Source organism: Tamandua tetradactyla, chromosome 3 (assembly GCF_023851605.1).
Source record: "Tamandua tetradactyla isolate mTamTet1 chromosome 3, mTamTet1.pri, whole genome shotgun sequence".
In the NCBI taxonomy this organism is placed as follows: domain Eukaryota; kingdom Metazoa; phylum Chordata; class Mammalia; order Pilosa; family Myrmecophagidae; genus Tamandua; species Tamandua tetradactyla.
Genome location: NC_135329.1, coordinates 155,874,975 through 155,889,778, shown reverse-complemented (window position 1 = coordinate 155,889,778; position 14,804 = coordinate 155,874,975). Strand labels below are relative to the sequence as shown.

General features: G+C 33.4%; 1 protein-coding gene across 1 annotated transcript in view; it reads left to right on the top strand.

The window, feature by feature from the left end:
• The window catches only part of NCKAP1 (NCK associated protein 1), a 155,825-nt gene that overhangs the window by 36,189 nt on the left and 104,832 nt on the right, over positions 1–14,804 (top strand). Inside the window, exon 2 of the mRNA XM_077154375.1 lies at positions 3,093–3,203. Coding sequence (XP_077010490.1) covers positions 3,093–3,203 — 111 coding nt within the window. The remainder of the gene's footprint in view (positions 1–3,092; positions 3,204–14,804) is intronic.

Genomic DNA, 14,804 nt, shown 5'->3' with positions numbered 1-14,804 from the left:
ATTATATGAACCTTATTTTTTTAATTGGTATTTTTTGAGTGCTAAGGATATGACATATATTTAAATTCTGCATATGCAGATACACATACATGCACATGTACTCATGTTATTCACACAACTTTTTAGGGTAGATTGTAATTATTATTTCCTTAATAGTTGATGAAACTGAGGCACAGAGAGGTAAAATCACTTGCTCAAGGTTACATAGCTAGGAAGCAGTAGAGCTAGGTTTGAACATGGACAGCTTGTCTTATAACTCATGTTCTTAACTATCAGAGTAAATGCTTTTATAAGTACAATAAGAAGAGTACTATTAAGGTTGAATAAAGTAAATACGTGGTTGGGAGAGGAAATTGTAGTTGCATAAATAAGTTAATATTGTATTGCTAGTTATATGTAGTATGATAAAACACTATTACTACTATGATAATTACCCATATGAGACTATTACTTGGGTAATAAAAATTGTCATCGTTATTACAAGAATAGCAATTATTAGCAACAGCTAAGTTTTTAGAGCACTTATGTGCCAATCAATTTGCTAAATGTTTTACATGGACTTTCTCTCTCTCCTAATCCTCATAATGACCCTACGTGGTAAGTGCCAATTTTCACATTTTACAGATGAAGAAAATGAGGCTTATAGATGTTATATAATATGTTCAAGGTCCCATGGCAGCAAATGGTAAAGATTGAAAACTAGTCAGACTTATTCCAGAAACCATGCTCTTAAATCTTAACCTTTATGGCACACTGCATTCCAGTGTAGTATGTTTAGATTAGATCACAGAGCGAAGTGGAAAAAGGTAAACCAGTTCGAAGGAAAAAAAATTATACAACCATCTATTTTTCTACTGAAATCAGATTCCATTCTTATTTTCAGTGTAAAAAAGAAGAGCTGCTTGGTTTTATATGTATTTCTTTAGTTACTTGACTAAATTCTTCCACTAAAATTTTCGGTCATGAGTATAATAATCTCATGTTTCATTATTTGATTATTTGATTTCATTATTAGTTAGAATTAATAATTTTAACTAATATTGTTAGAATGGATGGGTGAATTTTTCTTTTTTGAATTTTTAAATAATTAGAATTTGGAAGATAATACGTGCCATTAAAGAACTGAACATAATTCAGAACTACTTTAGGATTCTGTACTGCTTCAGGTGTGTTTATGAAACTTGATTTTCATTATACATTGATGTAAGGAAATACTAATCTGTAGTAATGTCTTTGTGGGAAATTCTTAGGTATGTGATTCTTAGTCACAACTTTTTCTTGTGGAGGAAAATAGATTGGATGTAATTTATGAGAGGTGATATTTTATAGAAATGATAGTCTATGCCGGAAAAGGTAGAAATGTTTCAATAATTTATGATGTTGAAATGGAATTTACATAGTAGCCTTATGTAAATCTGGTTAAAAATGATCAAGTCCTAATTTTTCTTAAAATTAAAATTAATTTTGTTTTATTTAATCATGTTTGAGAATAAAGAGAATTCTTACTGCATTCCTGTTTCTGCTGGGAAAGTATAGGGATGCTTACGTTAATTTTCATATTTTGCAAGGAAGTTAGGTAATATTGAAAAAATAGTTTCTTTGAGCTGAAGTGCAAAAGTCATCCAATAACCATTTATTTTTATTTTTGGCTACCGTTTCTTTTTAAGGTATGTAAAATTTCACTGATGGTTTTGCTCCTATTTTTATGGTTGCATGTAGTCTTTATTTTTTCTTTCCAGTATTATTTTTAAATTGGTTTAGAAAGAGCACCAAGAAACTACCATGGTTTTACACTTACACAGTAGTATTACTATATATATGATAGTATAAACTATAAATCTATTGTATATTAAAGCTTGCTACTTAAAAATACCTTTAAAATTGTAGCACCATATAGTTCTAATCTTGTTTTGTTATACTTATTCTGCAGTGCATAAGTTCTCTGCTGAAACGCATGTCATAGTTTGACAGTCATTGTTTACACGTAATTTTCTCTCTTTTTGTTACAATGCTTCCCCAGCAAGGACAAGTTTGGAAGGTTTGCAAAGCTTTTCACCTTCCCTCTGCCCGCTTGCCCGCTTTCAGATCAGTTTCATGTTTCATAACTTCTCTCTCTGCAATCTACAACGTAGACATAGAAATCAGTGACGAAACATTAAATGCAATGCCGTATTTCCTCACACATGGCAGAAAGATATAACTTTTCAAAGGACTTATCCTTTTAAAAATGCAATTTAAAAAAGTTAAATAGGAATGTTTTAATTTTAGTAATTCCCCGACAAATACATCTCATTAGCAAGCAGTTAATATCACATAAGAAACAGTATTCAGGATTATATTCTGTATTGCCAATAGTTCAGATAAAAAGTTCTTTTGAATGCTAATACCTTACATTTATATAGTGCTTTACAGTTTACTACAGAGAATGCTGCACTGCCGATACAATCAAAATGTAAACATTTCCATTTGTTCTGTGTTTATGAGATATAGAACAGATGTACATTCATTGTTTAAAGTGCTGATGGTATGATAGAAAACCGTGTTGTAACTTAGCTGTTCAGTGGAACAGGCAACACATTCTGTCATTATAAAAGACAATTTTAGCAGCTTCCAATTCTTTTGAACTAAGGCTTTTCTATTAAACTGTTTAAAGTGAACAAGGAAAACATTTTGGAGAAAGACATTTAAACATGAGTTTCTATTTTACAACACTTAGAAACAGGTCCAATACCCTACTGAATATTTAATTTTATAGTATTTATTAGCTTCAGATGAATACAATCCTACCTCAAACCAAGAATTTTTTTTCTTTTTCTTTTCTTTTTTTAGGTTTGAGCTTTTCCCCTCACTGCTGTTCTGCGCTAACTGCTTTGAAACTTTCCATGCATTTTTTTCAGTAGAAGAACATCTCTGTACTGTCTCCCATTGCATATTTCAGCTGTGACAATCCCTGCACTTTGCCTATTCATTTTATCACCTGCTCACCAAAGACAATAAATCTCTCTCTATTTTTTTATTGCAGTTTTGCTATTATTACCTGGTTGTAGGAGAAGGGTACATTTATTTTTTTTTATTACTGTCTTTTTTTATAGGCATGTGGTGACCCCAAGGCAAAACCGTCTTATCTTATTGACAAAAATCTGGAATCTGCTGTGAAATTCATAGTCAGAAAGTTCCCTGCTGTGGAAACCCGCAACAACAATGTAAGTAATATAAATAGCATTATCATTTTCTTGATTTGGACCATATCTAAGAAAAGAATGGATGATCAGTATAGCACTTGCAGTAGTTCTTATTTATCTGATTCTTTGTATTTTGATATACAAAGTACATACATTGATTAATGGCCTTTAGAGAAAATTTTTGCCTCTAAAACTGGAAAAAATGACTTAGCTGGGTTTTCATTTTATTATAGAAAACATAAGATGCTAATTTCTTATACATTTACTCTCTTCCAAGTTGCAACAAAGATAAGGTAATAGATATGTATATATTCCAAATGTTTGCATGTATACTTAGGAAGATTTTATTCTTATAAGTCACAAACTTTTATTGTTTTTGGTAATTAGTTATGTTTAGTTAAAATACACATTATTTCTCTAGTATTTTAATAGAAAAAATCTAGAAATTTAATAAAATGAGGTGATCTTTATAATCTCCATATTCTCATATGGGATTTTTTTTTTCTTAGTATATTGAAGTTTATAGTCATATTCAGAGTTCCTTGATATGTTTACATATGTTTTGCTAATTCCTTATAATAATTTCAGTGAATAACTAATTTGAAAAAATTGGAGTTATTTTTCACCTTATCATGTACATTTTGTTGATTTTTCTGCATATCTTTACTTGAACCTTATTTTATTCTTTGATATTCTCATGTCACAATCTTTGCTGTTTCTTTTGCTTTATATACAAATTTAGTCTAGGAATTTCATCTCACATCAAATTTCCCTACTTTTGAAAAGCTGCCTTTAAAAAATATATCATCACCTTTTTGTTTCCTTATATCTTACATACCTATTGAAGAGTTGTATTTAGATTGTCAATGTCACTTTTATTTAAAACATTTTAATGTAGAGGGAAAATATTAGTGAGAATTGATGCAAGTTAAGCTTTTTAAAGTGGCTTTAAAATATATTTTAAATGTCTGTGTTTTGGGGGATTGCAAGTTAGTAGAAATCTGTCCTTATTCCATAGAAAATGGTGTTTTATGGTTGATATATTAAGGCATTTTTATTAATTTCTGATTATAAATATTCAAAAGTATGTATTTTTTAATAACATTATTTGCATGGAGATCTGTTTTTTTATTGACATTAATGAGTTAGCTTATTATCCGAGATATAATACACTCCAAATGAGAGAGATTTTATTATGAAATTGTGCCACACTTTTATAATAGTTTAATTTCATATACAATTCTCTTTTTCATGGCTTATAAAATCTCTGTGATAGAAGCTCTTCAGAGAATGTTTTATTTGCATTTTGTTTATATATGTATGTGTGTTTGTGAATTTACATGTGAAAATAAACATAGTTACTGGTGAGATCCTTTCTAGCTAATGTATCAAGATCTAGTCAGATATATACTCTAATCTAATCTAATCTATGTTCATTATTTCCAAAGCAAGATTTTTTTGTTAAAGGGCCAGTTAAGACTGTTAACTTTTCTTGATACTCTGAGCAAACATTTATAGTAATTCTATTGTTTTTTTAAGAATAATTTTATTTCCCTGTCAACTTCAGCAGCACAAAATTGAGTTTTAAAATAACAGCATTACTGATATATAATAGAGCATATAGTTGATTCACCCATTTAAAGGGTACAACTCATTGGTTTTTAGTATATTTAAAGATACGTGCAACCATCATCAATTTTAGAACATTCCCCTCTGCCCCCTGAAAAGAAATGTTTTACCTATTAGCAGTCACTTCCCTGTTCCCCCCCCCCCCCCAACTTCCCAGTCCTAGGCAAACACAATTTTACTTATTCTCTGTATTTGCCTATTCTGGAAATTTCATATAAGTGGAATCATACAGTATATAGTCTTTTGTGACCGGCTCGTTTCACTGAGTGTAATGCTTACAGAGTTCAAGTTGTGGCATGTATCATATTTTTCTCATTTTATTGCTGAATAATATTCCATTTGTGAAATACAGCCACATTTTGTTTATCCTTTAGTCAGTTGATGGGTATTTGGGTTGTTTTCATGTTTTTGGCCATCATGAAGAATGTGGCTGTGAATGTTTGCTTTCAGGTTTTTGTATAGGCTTATGTTTTCATTTCCCTTGGGTGTGTATACTTGGGTTTGCAATTTCTGGATTTATTATGTGGTAGGTCTGCATTTAACCCATGCAATTAATTTTACTGAGTGTTGAATGTTATTTTTATTTATAGACTTTATGCTGATTGTTTTGTTTGCAAATCCTGAATTTTGTCATACAACCTTTACAACGTTCTGTGTAATGCTATTCTATTGTTCTTACTTGCCCAAGTACTATATATTGGTTAGTTGTGAACTCTTATGATCTCAATTTTGATCTGGGCCTGCTAAAATCTTGATGAGAGATTTCTAGCCTTCCTGAGATAGGAAATGAAAAGTGAGGAAAAGTTTTAGTGTGTGTTTGTTTTTTTAAAACTCCTTAGAAGTAGTTAATGGAAATTTAAGGACAGGGAATGACAGTGGCATCTGGGATTGCTAGGAGGTTGCAGATTTTGGTGCTGTGGACTAGAGTGGTAAATAAAGTGCCATTGTAGAAATGGTTTTGAAACCATAGTCTTTCTTCTTCTTCTTCTTTTTGTTTTTTTTACTTTTGCTATTTGGATCATTGTATAAATATGGGCCACAAAGTATGCTTACTTTATCTTAGGGATCGAGGGCAGTTACTGGTTAGCACTATTTTCCATTTTGGTTTATGTCTTACGAGTATCACTTTTCCCCCAATTTCAAAAAAGTTACTCATAAACAGAGAAAGATATTATTTCTGGTGAAAATTCAACAAAATAATATTTTGAAATTACTAAAATAGATCCTTAGGATAGGCTAATCTTTTTTTTTTGCAACCAAAAAATTGTTCCTTTTCAAGAAACTTGAATAAAACCAAACTAAGTGAACAAATACTTCATTGTTTCTTTAGTAATTACACCCACCCCCATATTGTTTGATATTGTTGATTAGAAGCCCTGAACACATGGATGTCCAGTATACAACAAAGAGGGCATTGCTGACAGATAGCAGAATTGGTGCTTAACGTGGCTTCAACAATGATGATTTTTTCACCTCTTGAGTAATTTTTATCTGTCTTGCTCATTGCCCCCTTTTTAAACCAGTTGTAAACTTTTATACCCCAAATCTAGAGTTAGGGAAAGTCGGTGATCAAGGAATGTTTTTTTTCCCTTGAGTCATAATGTTGAACCAAATACTCCCTATGCTTCAAACAGGTTGATTAAATGAAATGCAAGATGAATATAATATACCAGTTTTATAATTTTAGCAACCACTTATTTAGTTCCTATATGCACCAGGTTATGTATTTTAATAGTGTTCCTCATTTAATTTCATATTAAGCAAAGCCTTCCTGAGCTGAGAGATGTCTACTTTCTCTAAAACATATCTTGTACTGTTTTGACAGTTTTACATGTTCAAATGGATTTATAAATTTATTTCTCATAGGTTGCTTATGAATAAATAAAGGGAAGACTATTATTTCCTGGATGAACAGAAACCCTTTTCTTGTTTTATTAACAGATACAAATTGTTTTGCCCAGAAAATTGTATAAGGCGTTTTAAGCAATGCTTGATAAAATATCATACCTAGCAAATGTTTAGGTATGTGTATTTTCCCTAAAACTTTTTTTTTAATTAAAAAAAATTTTTAAACAGCAACATACAAACACAAGCATTCTTACCATATGATCATTCCATTCTTGGTATATAATCAGTAACACAGTATCATCACATAGTTGTATATTCATCACCAAGATCAGTTCTTAGCACATTTGCATCAATTCAGAAAAAGAAATAAAAAGAAAAAACTCATATGTACCATACCCCTTACCCCTCCCTCTCATTGACTGCTAGTATTTCCATCTATCCAATATATTTTAGCCTTTGTTTCCCTTATTTTTTTTATATACCCCTTACCACTCCCTTTCATTGATCACTAGCATTTCTTTTTTTTTTTTTGCTTTTTTATTTGTTTAATTTATTTATGAAACATAACCACATACAAACACAAACATTCTTACCATATGATCATTCCATGCTGGTTAAATAATAACTCACAGTATCGTCATGTAGTTGTATATTCATCATCGTGATAATTTCTTAGAACATTTGCATCAATTCAGAAAAAGAAATAAAGAGAAAACAGAAAAAATTCATACATGCCATATCCCTTACCACTCCCTTTCATTGATCACTACTAGCATTTCAGTCTACTAAATTTATTTTAACATTGTTCCCCCTATTATTTATTTATTTTTAATCCATATGGTTTACTTATCTGTCCATACCATAGATAAAAGGAGCACCAGACACAAGGTTTTCACAGTTACACAGTCACATTGCGAAAGCTGTATCATTATACAGTCATCTTAAACATGGCTACTGGAATGCAGTTCTACATTTTCAGGCACTTCCCTCCTGCCTCTCCAATATATCTTAATGAAAAGGTGCTATCTATGTGATGCGTAAAGATAACCTCCAGAATAACCTCTCAACTCTGGAAACTTTCAGCCTTTGACATTTGTTTTTTTTTGTCTGATTTCTCTCTTCCCCCTTTTGGTTGAGAAGCTTTCCTCAGTTCCTTGATGCTGAGTCCCAGCTCATTCTATGTTTCTGTCCCACATTGTCAGGAAGGTTTACACCCCTGGGAGTCATGTCCCAAATAGAGAATGGGAGGGCGGTGAGTTTGCTTGTCGTGTTGGCTGAGAGAGAAAGGCCACATCTGAGCAACAAAAGAGGTTCTCTTGGGATGACTCTTAGGCTTGATTTTAAGTAGGCTTAACCTATCCTTTGCGTGGGGATAAGTTTCATGTGAACAAACCCCAAGATTGAGGGCTCCCCTGAATTTTTTAACTTATTTTTTTACTCCTTTCTATATTACATTAAAATCTAGTTGTTTTTTTTTTTAACAACAAATATCTGGCACAAAAAATGTTTTTATTGAATTTTCCTATTTATTGTACATTTGAGTATAAAATTTTTGGTTTGAGCCTCAGATTTATGGAAAAATGATACAGATTGCTTCCTATATATGCTGAGTTAATTCTTGAAGTTCCTAAGAAAAAAGTTGTTAGTGAGTAGAGTGCCACAAGAGTGATACAAAATTCTGAGTTCAGGGCATTATCAAAATAATTTGAAAATTATTTTTTTAAACTAAGTATATGTAGGAATTTTTAATGTTGTAAATAAAATTTTTCTTCTCTTCTAGGGAACATAGTATTACAAGATAACGTGAAAAATTATATTTTGCTTTTAAGTAGCCTATAAGATCACTTAAGGAAAGACGAAACAAAGCAATACTAAGTGTCATTAGCAGTGAAGTTGGCTACAAGGGTAAAACAGTGGGATCTGTTTTTAAACAACATTTCATTCCTAGTATCTGACATAGGCAGTAAATATTTATGAATGAATGAACCTAATTGGTATGGTTTATGTACTTCTCTTATTCAAAGTGAAATCTTCACTTACTGTCAGGAACCAAACATCTCAACACTTTAAAAAAATTATTGGGTTAATTTTAGCTGAAAAAGTTATTATAGTTTTTAATAGAGCTACACAAATATTTGTCACTTATTATAGAAAGTAGCCTGGAAAAAGAGTAAGAGACCTGTCTGCTACTGTTTCTTTTTTTTTTTTAATCTTTCTTTCCTTCTTTTTACAAACAAACTTTCCCCCTTCCCTCCACCCCTGCATTCTCCAGTAACTTCTAATCTGCTTTCTATCTCTGCTGATGTACTATTTCTGGTCATTTCTTATATGCAATTTTTGTCCTTATGTATCCTGATTATTTCACTGATCATAACGTTTTCAAGGTTCTTCCATGTTACAGAATGTCTCATAGCTTCAGTTTTTTCTAATGGCTGAATAATATTCCATTATGTATATGAATCACATTTTGTTTATCCATTCATTTGTTGATGAACACTTGGAGTTTCCACCTTTTGGCTATTGTGGATAATTCTGCTATAGACATTGGTGTACAGTGTCCGTTGGCAAGTGTGCTTTTCATTCTCTTTGTATAATATACCTAGAAGTGGTATTGCCTGCTGAAATGGTAATTCTGTATTTCCCTTTTTTGAGGAACTGTACCATTTTACATTCCCACCACCTAGCTTCTTAAAAACATAAATCTGTATTGGGGGTGGGATAGTGGGACTGAGGATGGGTATATGGAAGCCCTTGACACATGCATTGTGGTTTGGCAAAAAGAAGATAAGGGTAAGGAAACTTACTCCTTTCTAGCTAGTCTTTAAGAGGGTATTTCTTATCTTATCTCGGCTTCCATTACGATTAGTAGCATGGTGGTTAAGAAGATGGACTTGGGAGTCAGTAAACCAGCATTTGAGATCTGGTCTTTCCACTTAGTAGCTGAAGGTATTAGGCAATCCACTTAACATCTCAAGGCTTCATTGTTCTCAACTTTAAAATGATAATAATACCAGTTTCAAGTGGTTGTTTAGTATCTCCTAAAGCACTTAGCATAGTGTGTGATAAATAGTGAGCTCTTGGAAAATGGACACTTCCTTTTATGACAGCATTTACTTTCTTGCTTCACCTAAGTAACAATGCCATCTTCTGTCTTTTGTACTGACCTCCACCTGTCCTTTGGATAGGTCCACAGGCTAACAACAAACTTGTTGACTACATGATCATCTTGCATTTTGTTTCTGTTCTATGTTTCCTGCCTTTGCACCATTACCATCCACTTGGTTACCTAAACTAGAAATTTCAGAATCCCCTTTGATGTTTATAAAGTATCAAGCTGGTCATTTAAGACTTACCAGTTTTACCACTGCAATGTCTTTTAAATTGTCGCCTTTAAGTCTATATCTCTTGCCTGGGCAGATGCCATTATATCCAAGCATTGGTTTGCCTGCTTCCCAATCTTTCCTTCTGTTCCCTGCCTCTGCCTACACCTCCCTTCATCCTACACCAGGGGAAGCATAAGAAAGTAAAAATTAATCTCTTTCTCTATGGTACCTAATGTCTCCATCTTCTTGGACATGCACTCATCTTTGAATCCCCGTTGAATGGGTTGTAGTTGGCCAACAAATAATACATTGATTTGAAAGAAATCATCTTAAGGCAAAGTAATGTAGCTGGAAATTGTGACTAGATATTTTTCATTGTGAGTAAAAGTCTGCGTATAAGACCCTGATGAAATCTTAAAGAGATACTTGGTTTAATTTAACCAATTAAACTTTGCATAAATGCAAAGAATTCTAATTGAAAACTAACTGAAATGTGAGTATTCTTTTAAAAACGTATCATAGTGCAACATTCTGTTACTAATGTCTCTTCCACATTTAAAATTATTTAATTCTAGTTTGAATAAACAGAATAAATAAAGGAATGAACTCTTGATTAAAAGTAAGCCTTGTAATCCTTGCTTTGATATATTTGAAAAATAATTAAAATAGGTCACATGCTGGTAGGGAATTGCATTAGCACTAATGACCTAACTAAATTGGTTTAATTTTTCATTCATTCATTCATTCATTTAACTGTTTTTTAATCATATAATATATATACAAAACAAAACAAAAAAAAGCCAAACTTTTCAAAGTATGCTTCAACAAGTAGTTACAGAACAGATCCCAGAGTTTGTTATGGCTACCATTCCTTCATCTCAGATATTTCCTTCTAGCTGCTCCAAAACACTGGAGGCTAGAAAGAATATTAATATAGTGATTCAGCAGCCATATTCATTTGTTAAATCCCATTTTCTCTGTTATAGCTCCTCCTTCTCCTTTAATCCTTCTCTCAATCTATAGGGATCTTTGGGGATAGGGCGGGGAATGCCTTTTCTCACTTTTTCATACTAAAGAAAAGGGGGATTAATTGATAATCCTGGAGTAGCCAGTTGCTCTAAATTTCTGGATTTATCTGACCTAGGAACCTTCTGGGAATTATATGTTCCAGGAAGGCAAACCTAGTACATGAAACCTTTACAGAGTCTTAGTTCGAGCCCTAAGTGTTCTTAAGAGTCAACAAGAGTGATGTTGATTGGGATTTAGCAAACCATGGCAATTAGCACTATCTAACTGAAGCTTGCCTCCAGAATAGTCTAGACTCCATTCATTTCATTGCTCTTGGCCACTGATGCTTTCTTTATTTTGTTATGCTTCTTTTCCCCCTTTTGATCAGGAAGGTATTGTCGATCTCATGGTGCCAGGACCAGATTCATCCCTGGGAGTCATGTTCTACGTTGTCAGAGGTTTTCACCCCTGAATAGCTTGTACCACGTAGTAGGGAGGGCAACGATATTTCTTGCAGAGTTGGGCTTAGAGAGAGGGAGGCCACATCTGAGCAACAAAGAGTGTCCTGGAAGGAACTCCTAGACCTCGTTATAGGTAGTTTTAGCTTCTCCCCTACAGAAAAAAGTTTCATAAGAGAAAGCCTCAAAATCCAGGCCTTGGCCTATTTTCTTGGGAGTCCCCAATGGTTGGGAGGGTACCTGGGGTTTCCCAAATGGGAGAATTCCATATATAATATGTTTATATAAACTGGTATAATTTTTCATATAATTAAAATTTTTAGCAAAATAAATATGAATGTATTGTAGAGAAATCAAATAGGAGAATTTAGAACGAAAAGTGAGGAGCTTCTATCTTGCTCTTTCCCACCTGCAGTCATATTCTTTAGAGGAAATTTCTGTTTGTAGTATTTCTAGAGGACACCTCCATAACTAAAAGGAATATACTTGTTCCTTTACATCATCATTTACCGATGTTAGACGATGTCTCTGAATTCCTTGCTACAAAAGATGAAGATTTCGCTCACTCACTTTCCTGCCTCTTATACCTTCTGTCTTTTGTTAATTTTGTTAGATCTTGGTTACTTCTTTTTTTAACTTTGCTAATATACTTCTATTTTTATGTTTTTATCCTTGGTCATTTTTACTTTTATTTTTATGTTGTCAAATTGTTAATGCTTCTTTGGTTCTATAATCATAGAGTGTTCAAAATTGAATTGTGTGCTCATTCTAAAAATTAAAAACTGGTAAAGACCTGAGTGCTAGGTTTACTGTACCATTGTTTTTCAGCTTTCTTTTATATAATTGTTAGTCTTCCCTTTTGTCTTTGAGTGGTGATTACTACTCTTCATAGTAGCAAAGGATATTACCGATCCCTGGTTACCTGCTGATTTTTAACTTTTGTTTCCTTGGCCATTTTTTTTTTTTTTTTGGAAGGTGCTTTTAGTGACTTTTATCCTGGTATTTTTAGAGTACCTTTAGAATGGTATGCTTATCATTTTTCCTTCATGACTGGTCCAGCACTGCCTCTTTTTTTTTTTTTTTTTTTTGTATATTCCATATGGCGTGAGTCACAGGTCATTCTTTTTCTGTGTGAGTATCTCCTTACTGCAACACCATTTGTTGAATTTTTGTTTGTTTTTTTCTTTCTTTTGTTTGCTTGTTTGTTTTTTGCGGGGACGTGTATGGGCTGGGAATTGAACCCACGTCTCTCGCATGGCAGGTGAGAATTCTACCACTAAACTATCTTGCATCCCCTCAGCACTGCCTTTTGTCAGTTCAACTTTGGCTATTTGCCAAGATCAAAAAAAAAAATACAGTAAAAGAAGCTGCAAAGAAATAAGCAACAGATGTTATGAAAACTTATTTTCTTTCATTTGTCTTCCTAGCTTTCATATCGGATAGGAATGTTTTAAATATAGTACACCAGTGCTCTTTGGCCAGCAATATACAGGACAGTCTACTGTGCTAGTTCTCATTTACTAGTATAGGAAAGAACATAGAACATGTGAAAAATCTATTTATTATTATTATTTTTAAGTGTTTTATTTTAGGGAAGTATGTACATCTTCATGGTATAAATGTTCATGCTTTCTCTTTCCTCTAGCCCTTTGTGTATGCTGTTTTTACTGTCTGGAACAATCACTACCTCCCAAATTCTTTCATTAGGCAGCTAACGTTTATTTGTCTTAGATCTATGCTTAGATGTCATGATTTCCAGGTACTTTCCTTAACCCTTTTAAATTAAGTGCTATAGGTATGTGCTCCCATAGCAGTTTCCACTTTTTCATTTATTTATTTAATACAATTATTGAGTACCTTCTCTGGGCCAAGTAAAAAACTGATAAAGTCTCTGCTCTTGCTTTTAGAGAGCTTATATTCTTCTGGGTAGAAATAGACAGTAAACAAATAAAAATGTAATACCAGGTAATGATGAGTTCTAAGAAGAACATCAAAGCAGGTTAAATGAATAAGAGTATTAGTGGGGAGATGCTAATTTACATAGAATGATTAGGGAAGGCCTTACTGAGAAGGAGACATTAGGACAGAGATTTGGAGATATATAGGAGTGAGGCTAGATGAGAGAGGATTGTTCTGCTCTGAGGGAGCGACAGCTATAAAGGCCCTGAAGTGGGAACATACCTGACATGTTTAGGGTTCAAAGAGGAGGCCATTATATGATTGGAATAGAGTGAGGGAGACTGGTAGGTGATGAAGTCAGAGTGATAGTAAGGGCTAGGCAGATAGTACAGGGTTTTCTAGATCAAGGTAAGGACTTTGGCTAATTACCCTGAATTAAGTTGAGATATCATTGGAGGGAAGTAGTAGAGTATTGAAGGGATATGTCTGTGATCACTATAACTGCTGGGTTGAGAATAGTCTGTAGGGAAAGAGAGGTAAAACAGGGAGACTGACTAGGAAACTTGTGATCATTATCACTAGGGTGGTAGAAGTGGGAAATGTTCAGATTCTGGATATATTTTTCATACAGAGCCTATAGTGTTTGCTGATGATTTGGGAGTAGGATGTATGAGATAATGAGAAATATAACTAACATTTTTGGCTTGAACAAATGTAAGGATTTACTGGGATGAAGAAGTAAGAGGAGTAGATTTGAGGTAGGAGTATTGTGAGAATAGTGCTCAATAGGTCATGTTAAGTTTGGAAAGCTACTAGAAATCCAAGTGGCTGTGTTGAATTGGCAATTGTGTATACATGGTTATAGAGCTCAGGTAGCATCCAGCTGAGTGAAGTTGAGAATGAAGTATTGAAGGTTTTAAGAGAGAGGAGAAGGGGTGTAGTAATCATTGAGGAGAATGGAAGAGTGAATTGATTGTGGATATGGAGTTGTGTTGCTGCTCAGTCATGGTCAGTGACCATAAACTCAGGTCTAACTCAATCAGCATAAATATGTTTTCTGTTATGGATTTCATCAGGAAATTATGATAGAGGGTGTTCTAGTTTGCCAGCTGCTGGAATGCAATATACCAGATATGGAATGGCTTTTAAAAAGGGGAATTTAATAAGTTGCTAGTTTACAGTTCTAAGGCCAAGAAGATGTCCCAATTACAACAAGTCTATAGAAATGTCCAATCAAAGGCATCCAAGAAAAGAGATACCTTGGTTCAAGAAGGCCGAAGAAGTTACCAGTTTCTCTCTCAAGTGGAAGGGCACATGGTAAACACAGTCAGAGTTTCTCTCTCTCATCTGGATGGGCACATGGCAAACACAGCGTCATCTGGTAGCTTCTTCTCCTGGCTTCTGTTTCATGTAGCTCCCTGGGAGGCATTTTCCTAAGGTTGCTGGCTGGTGGACTC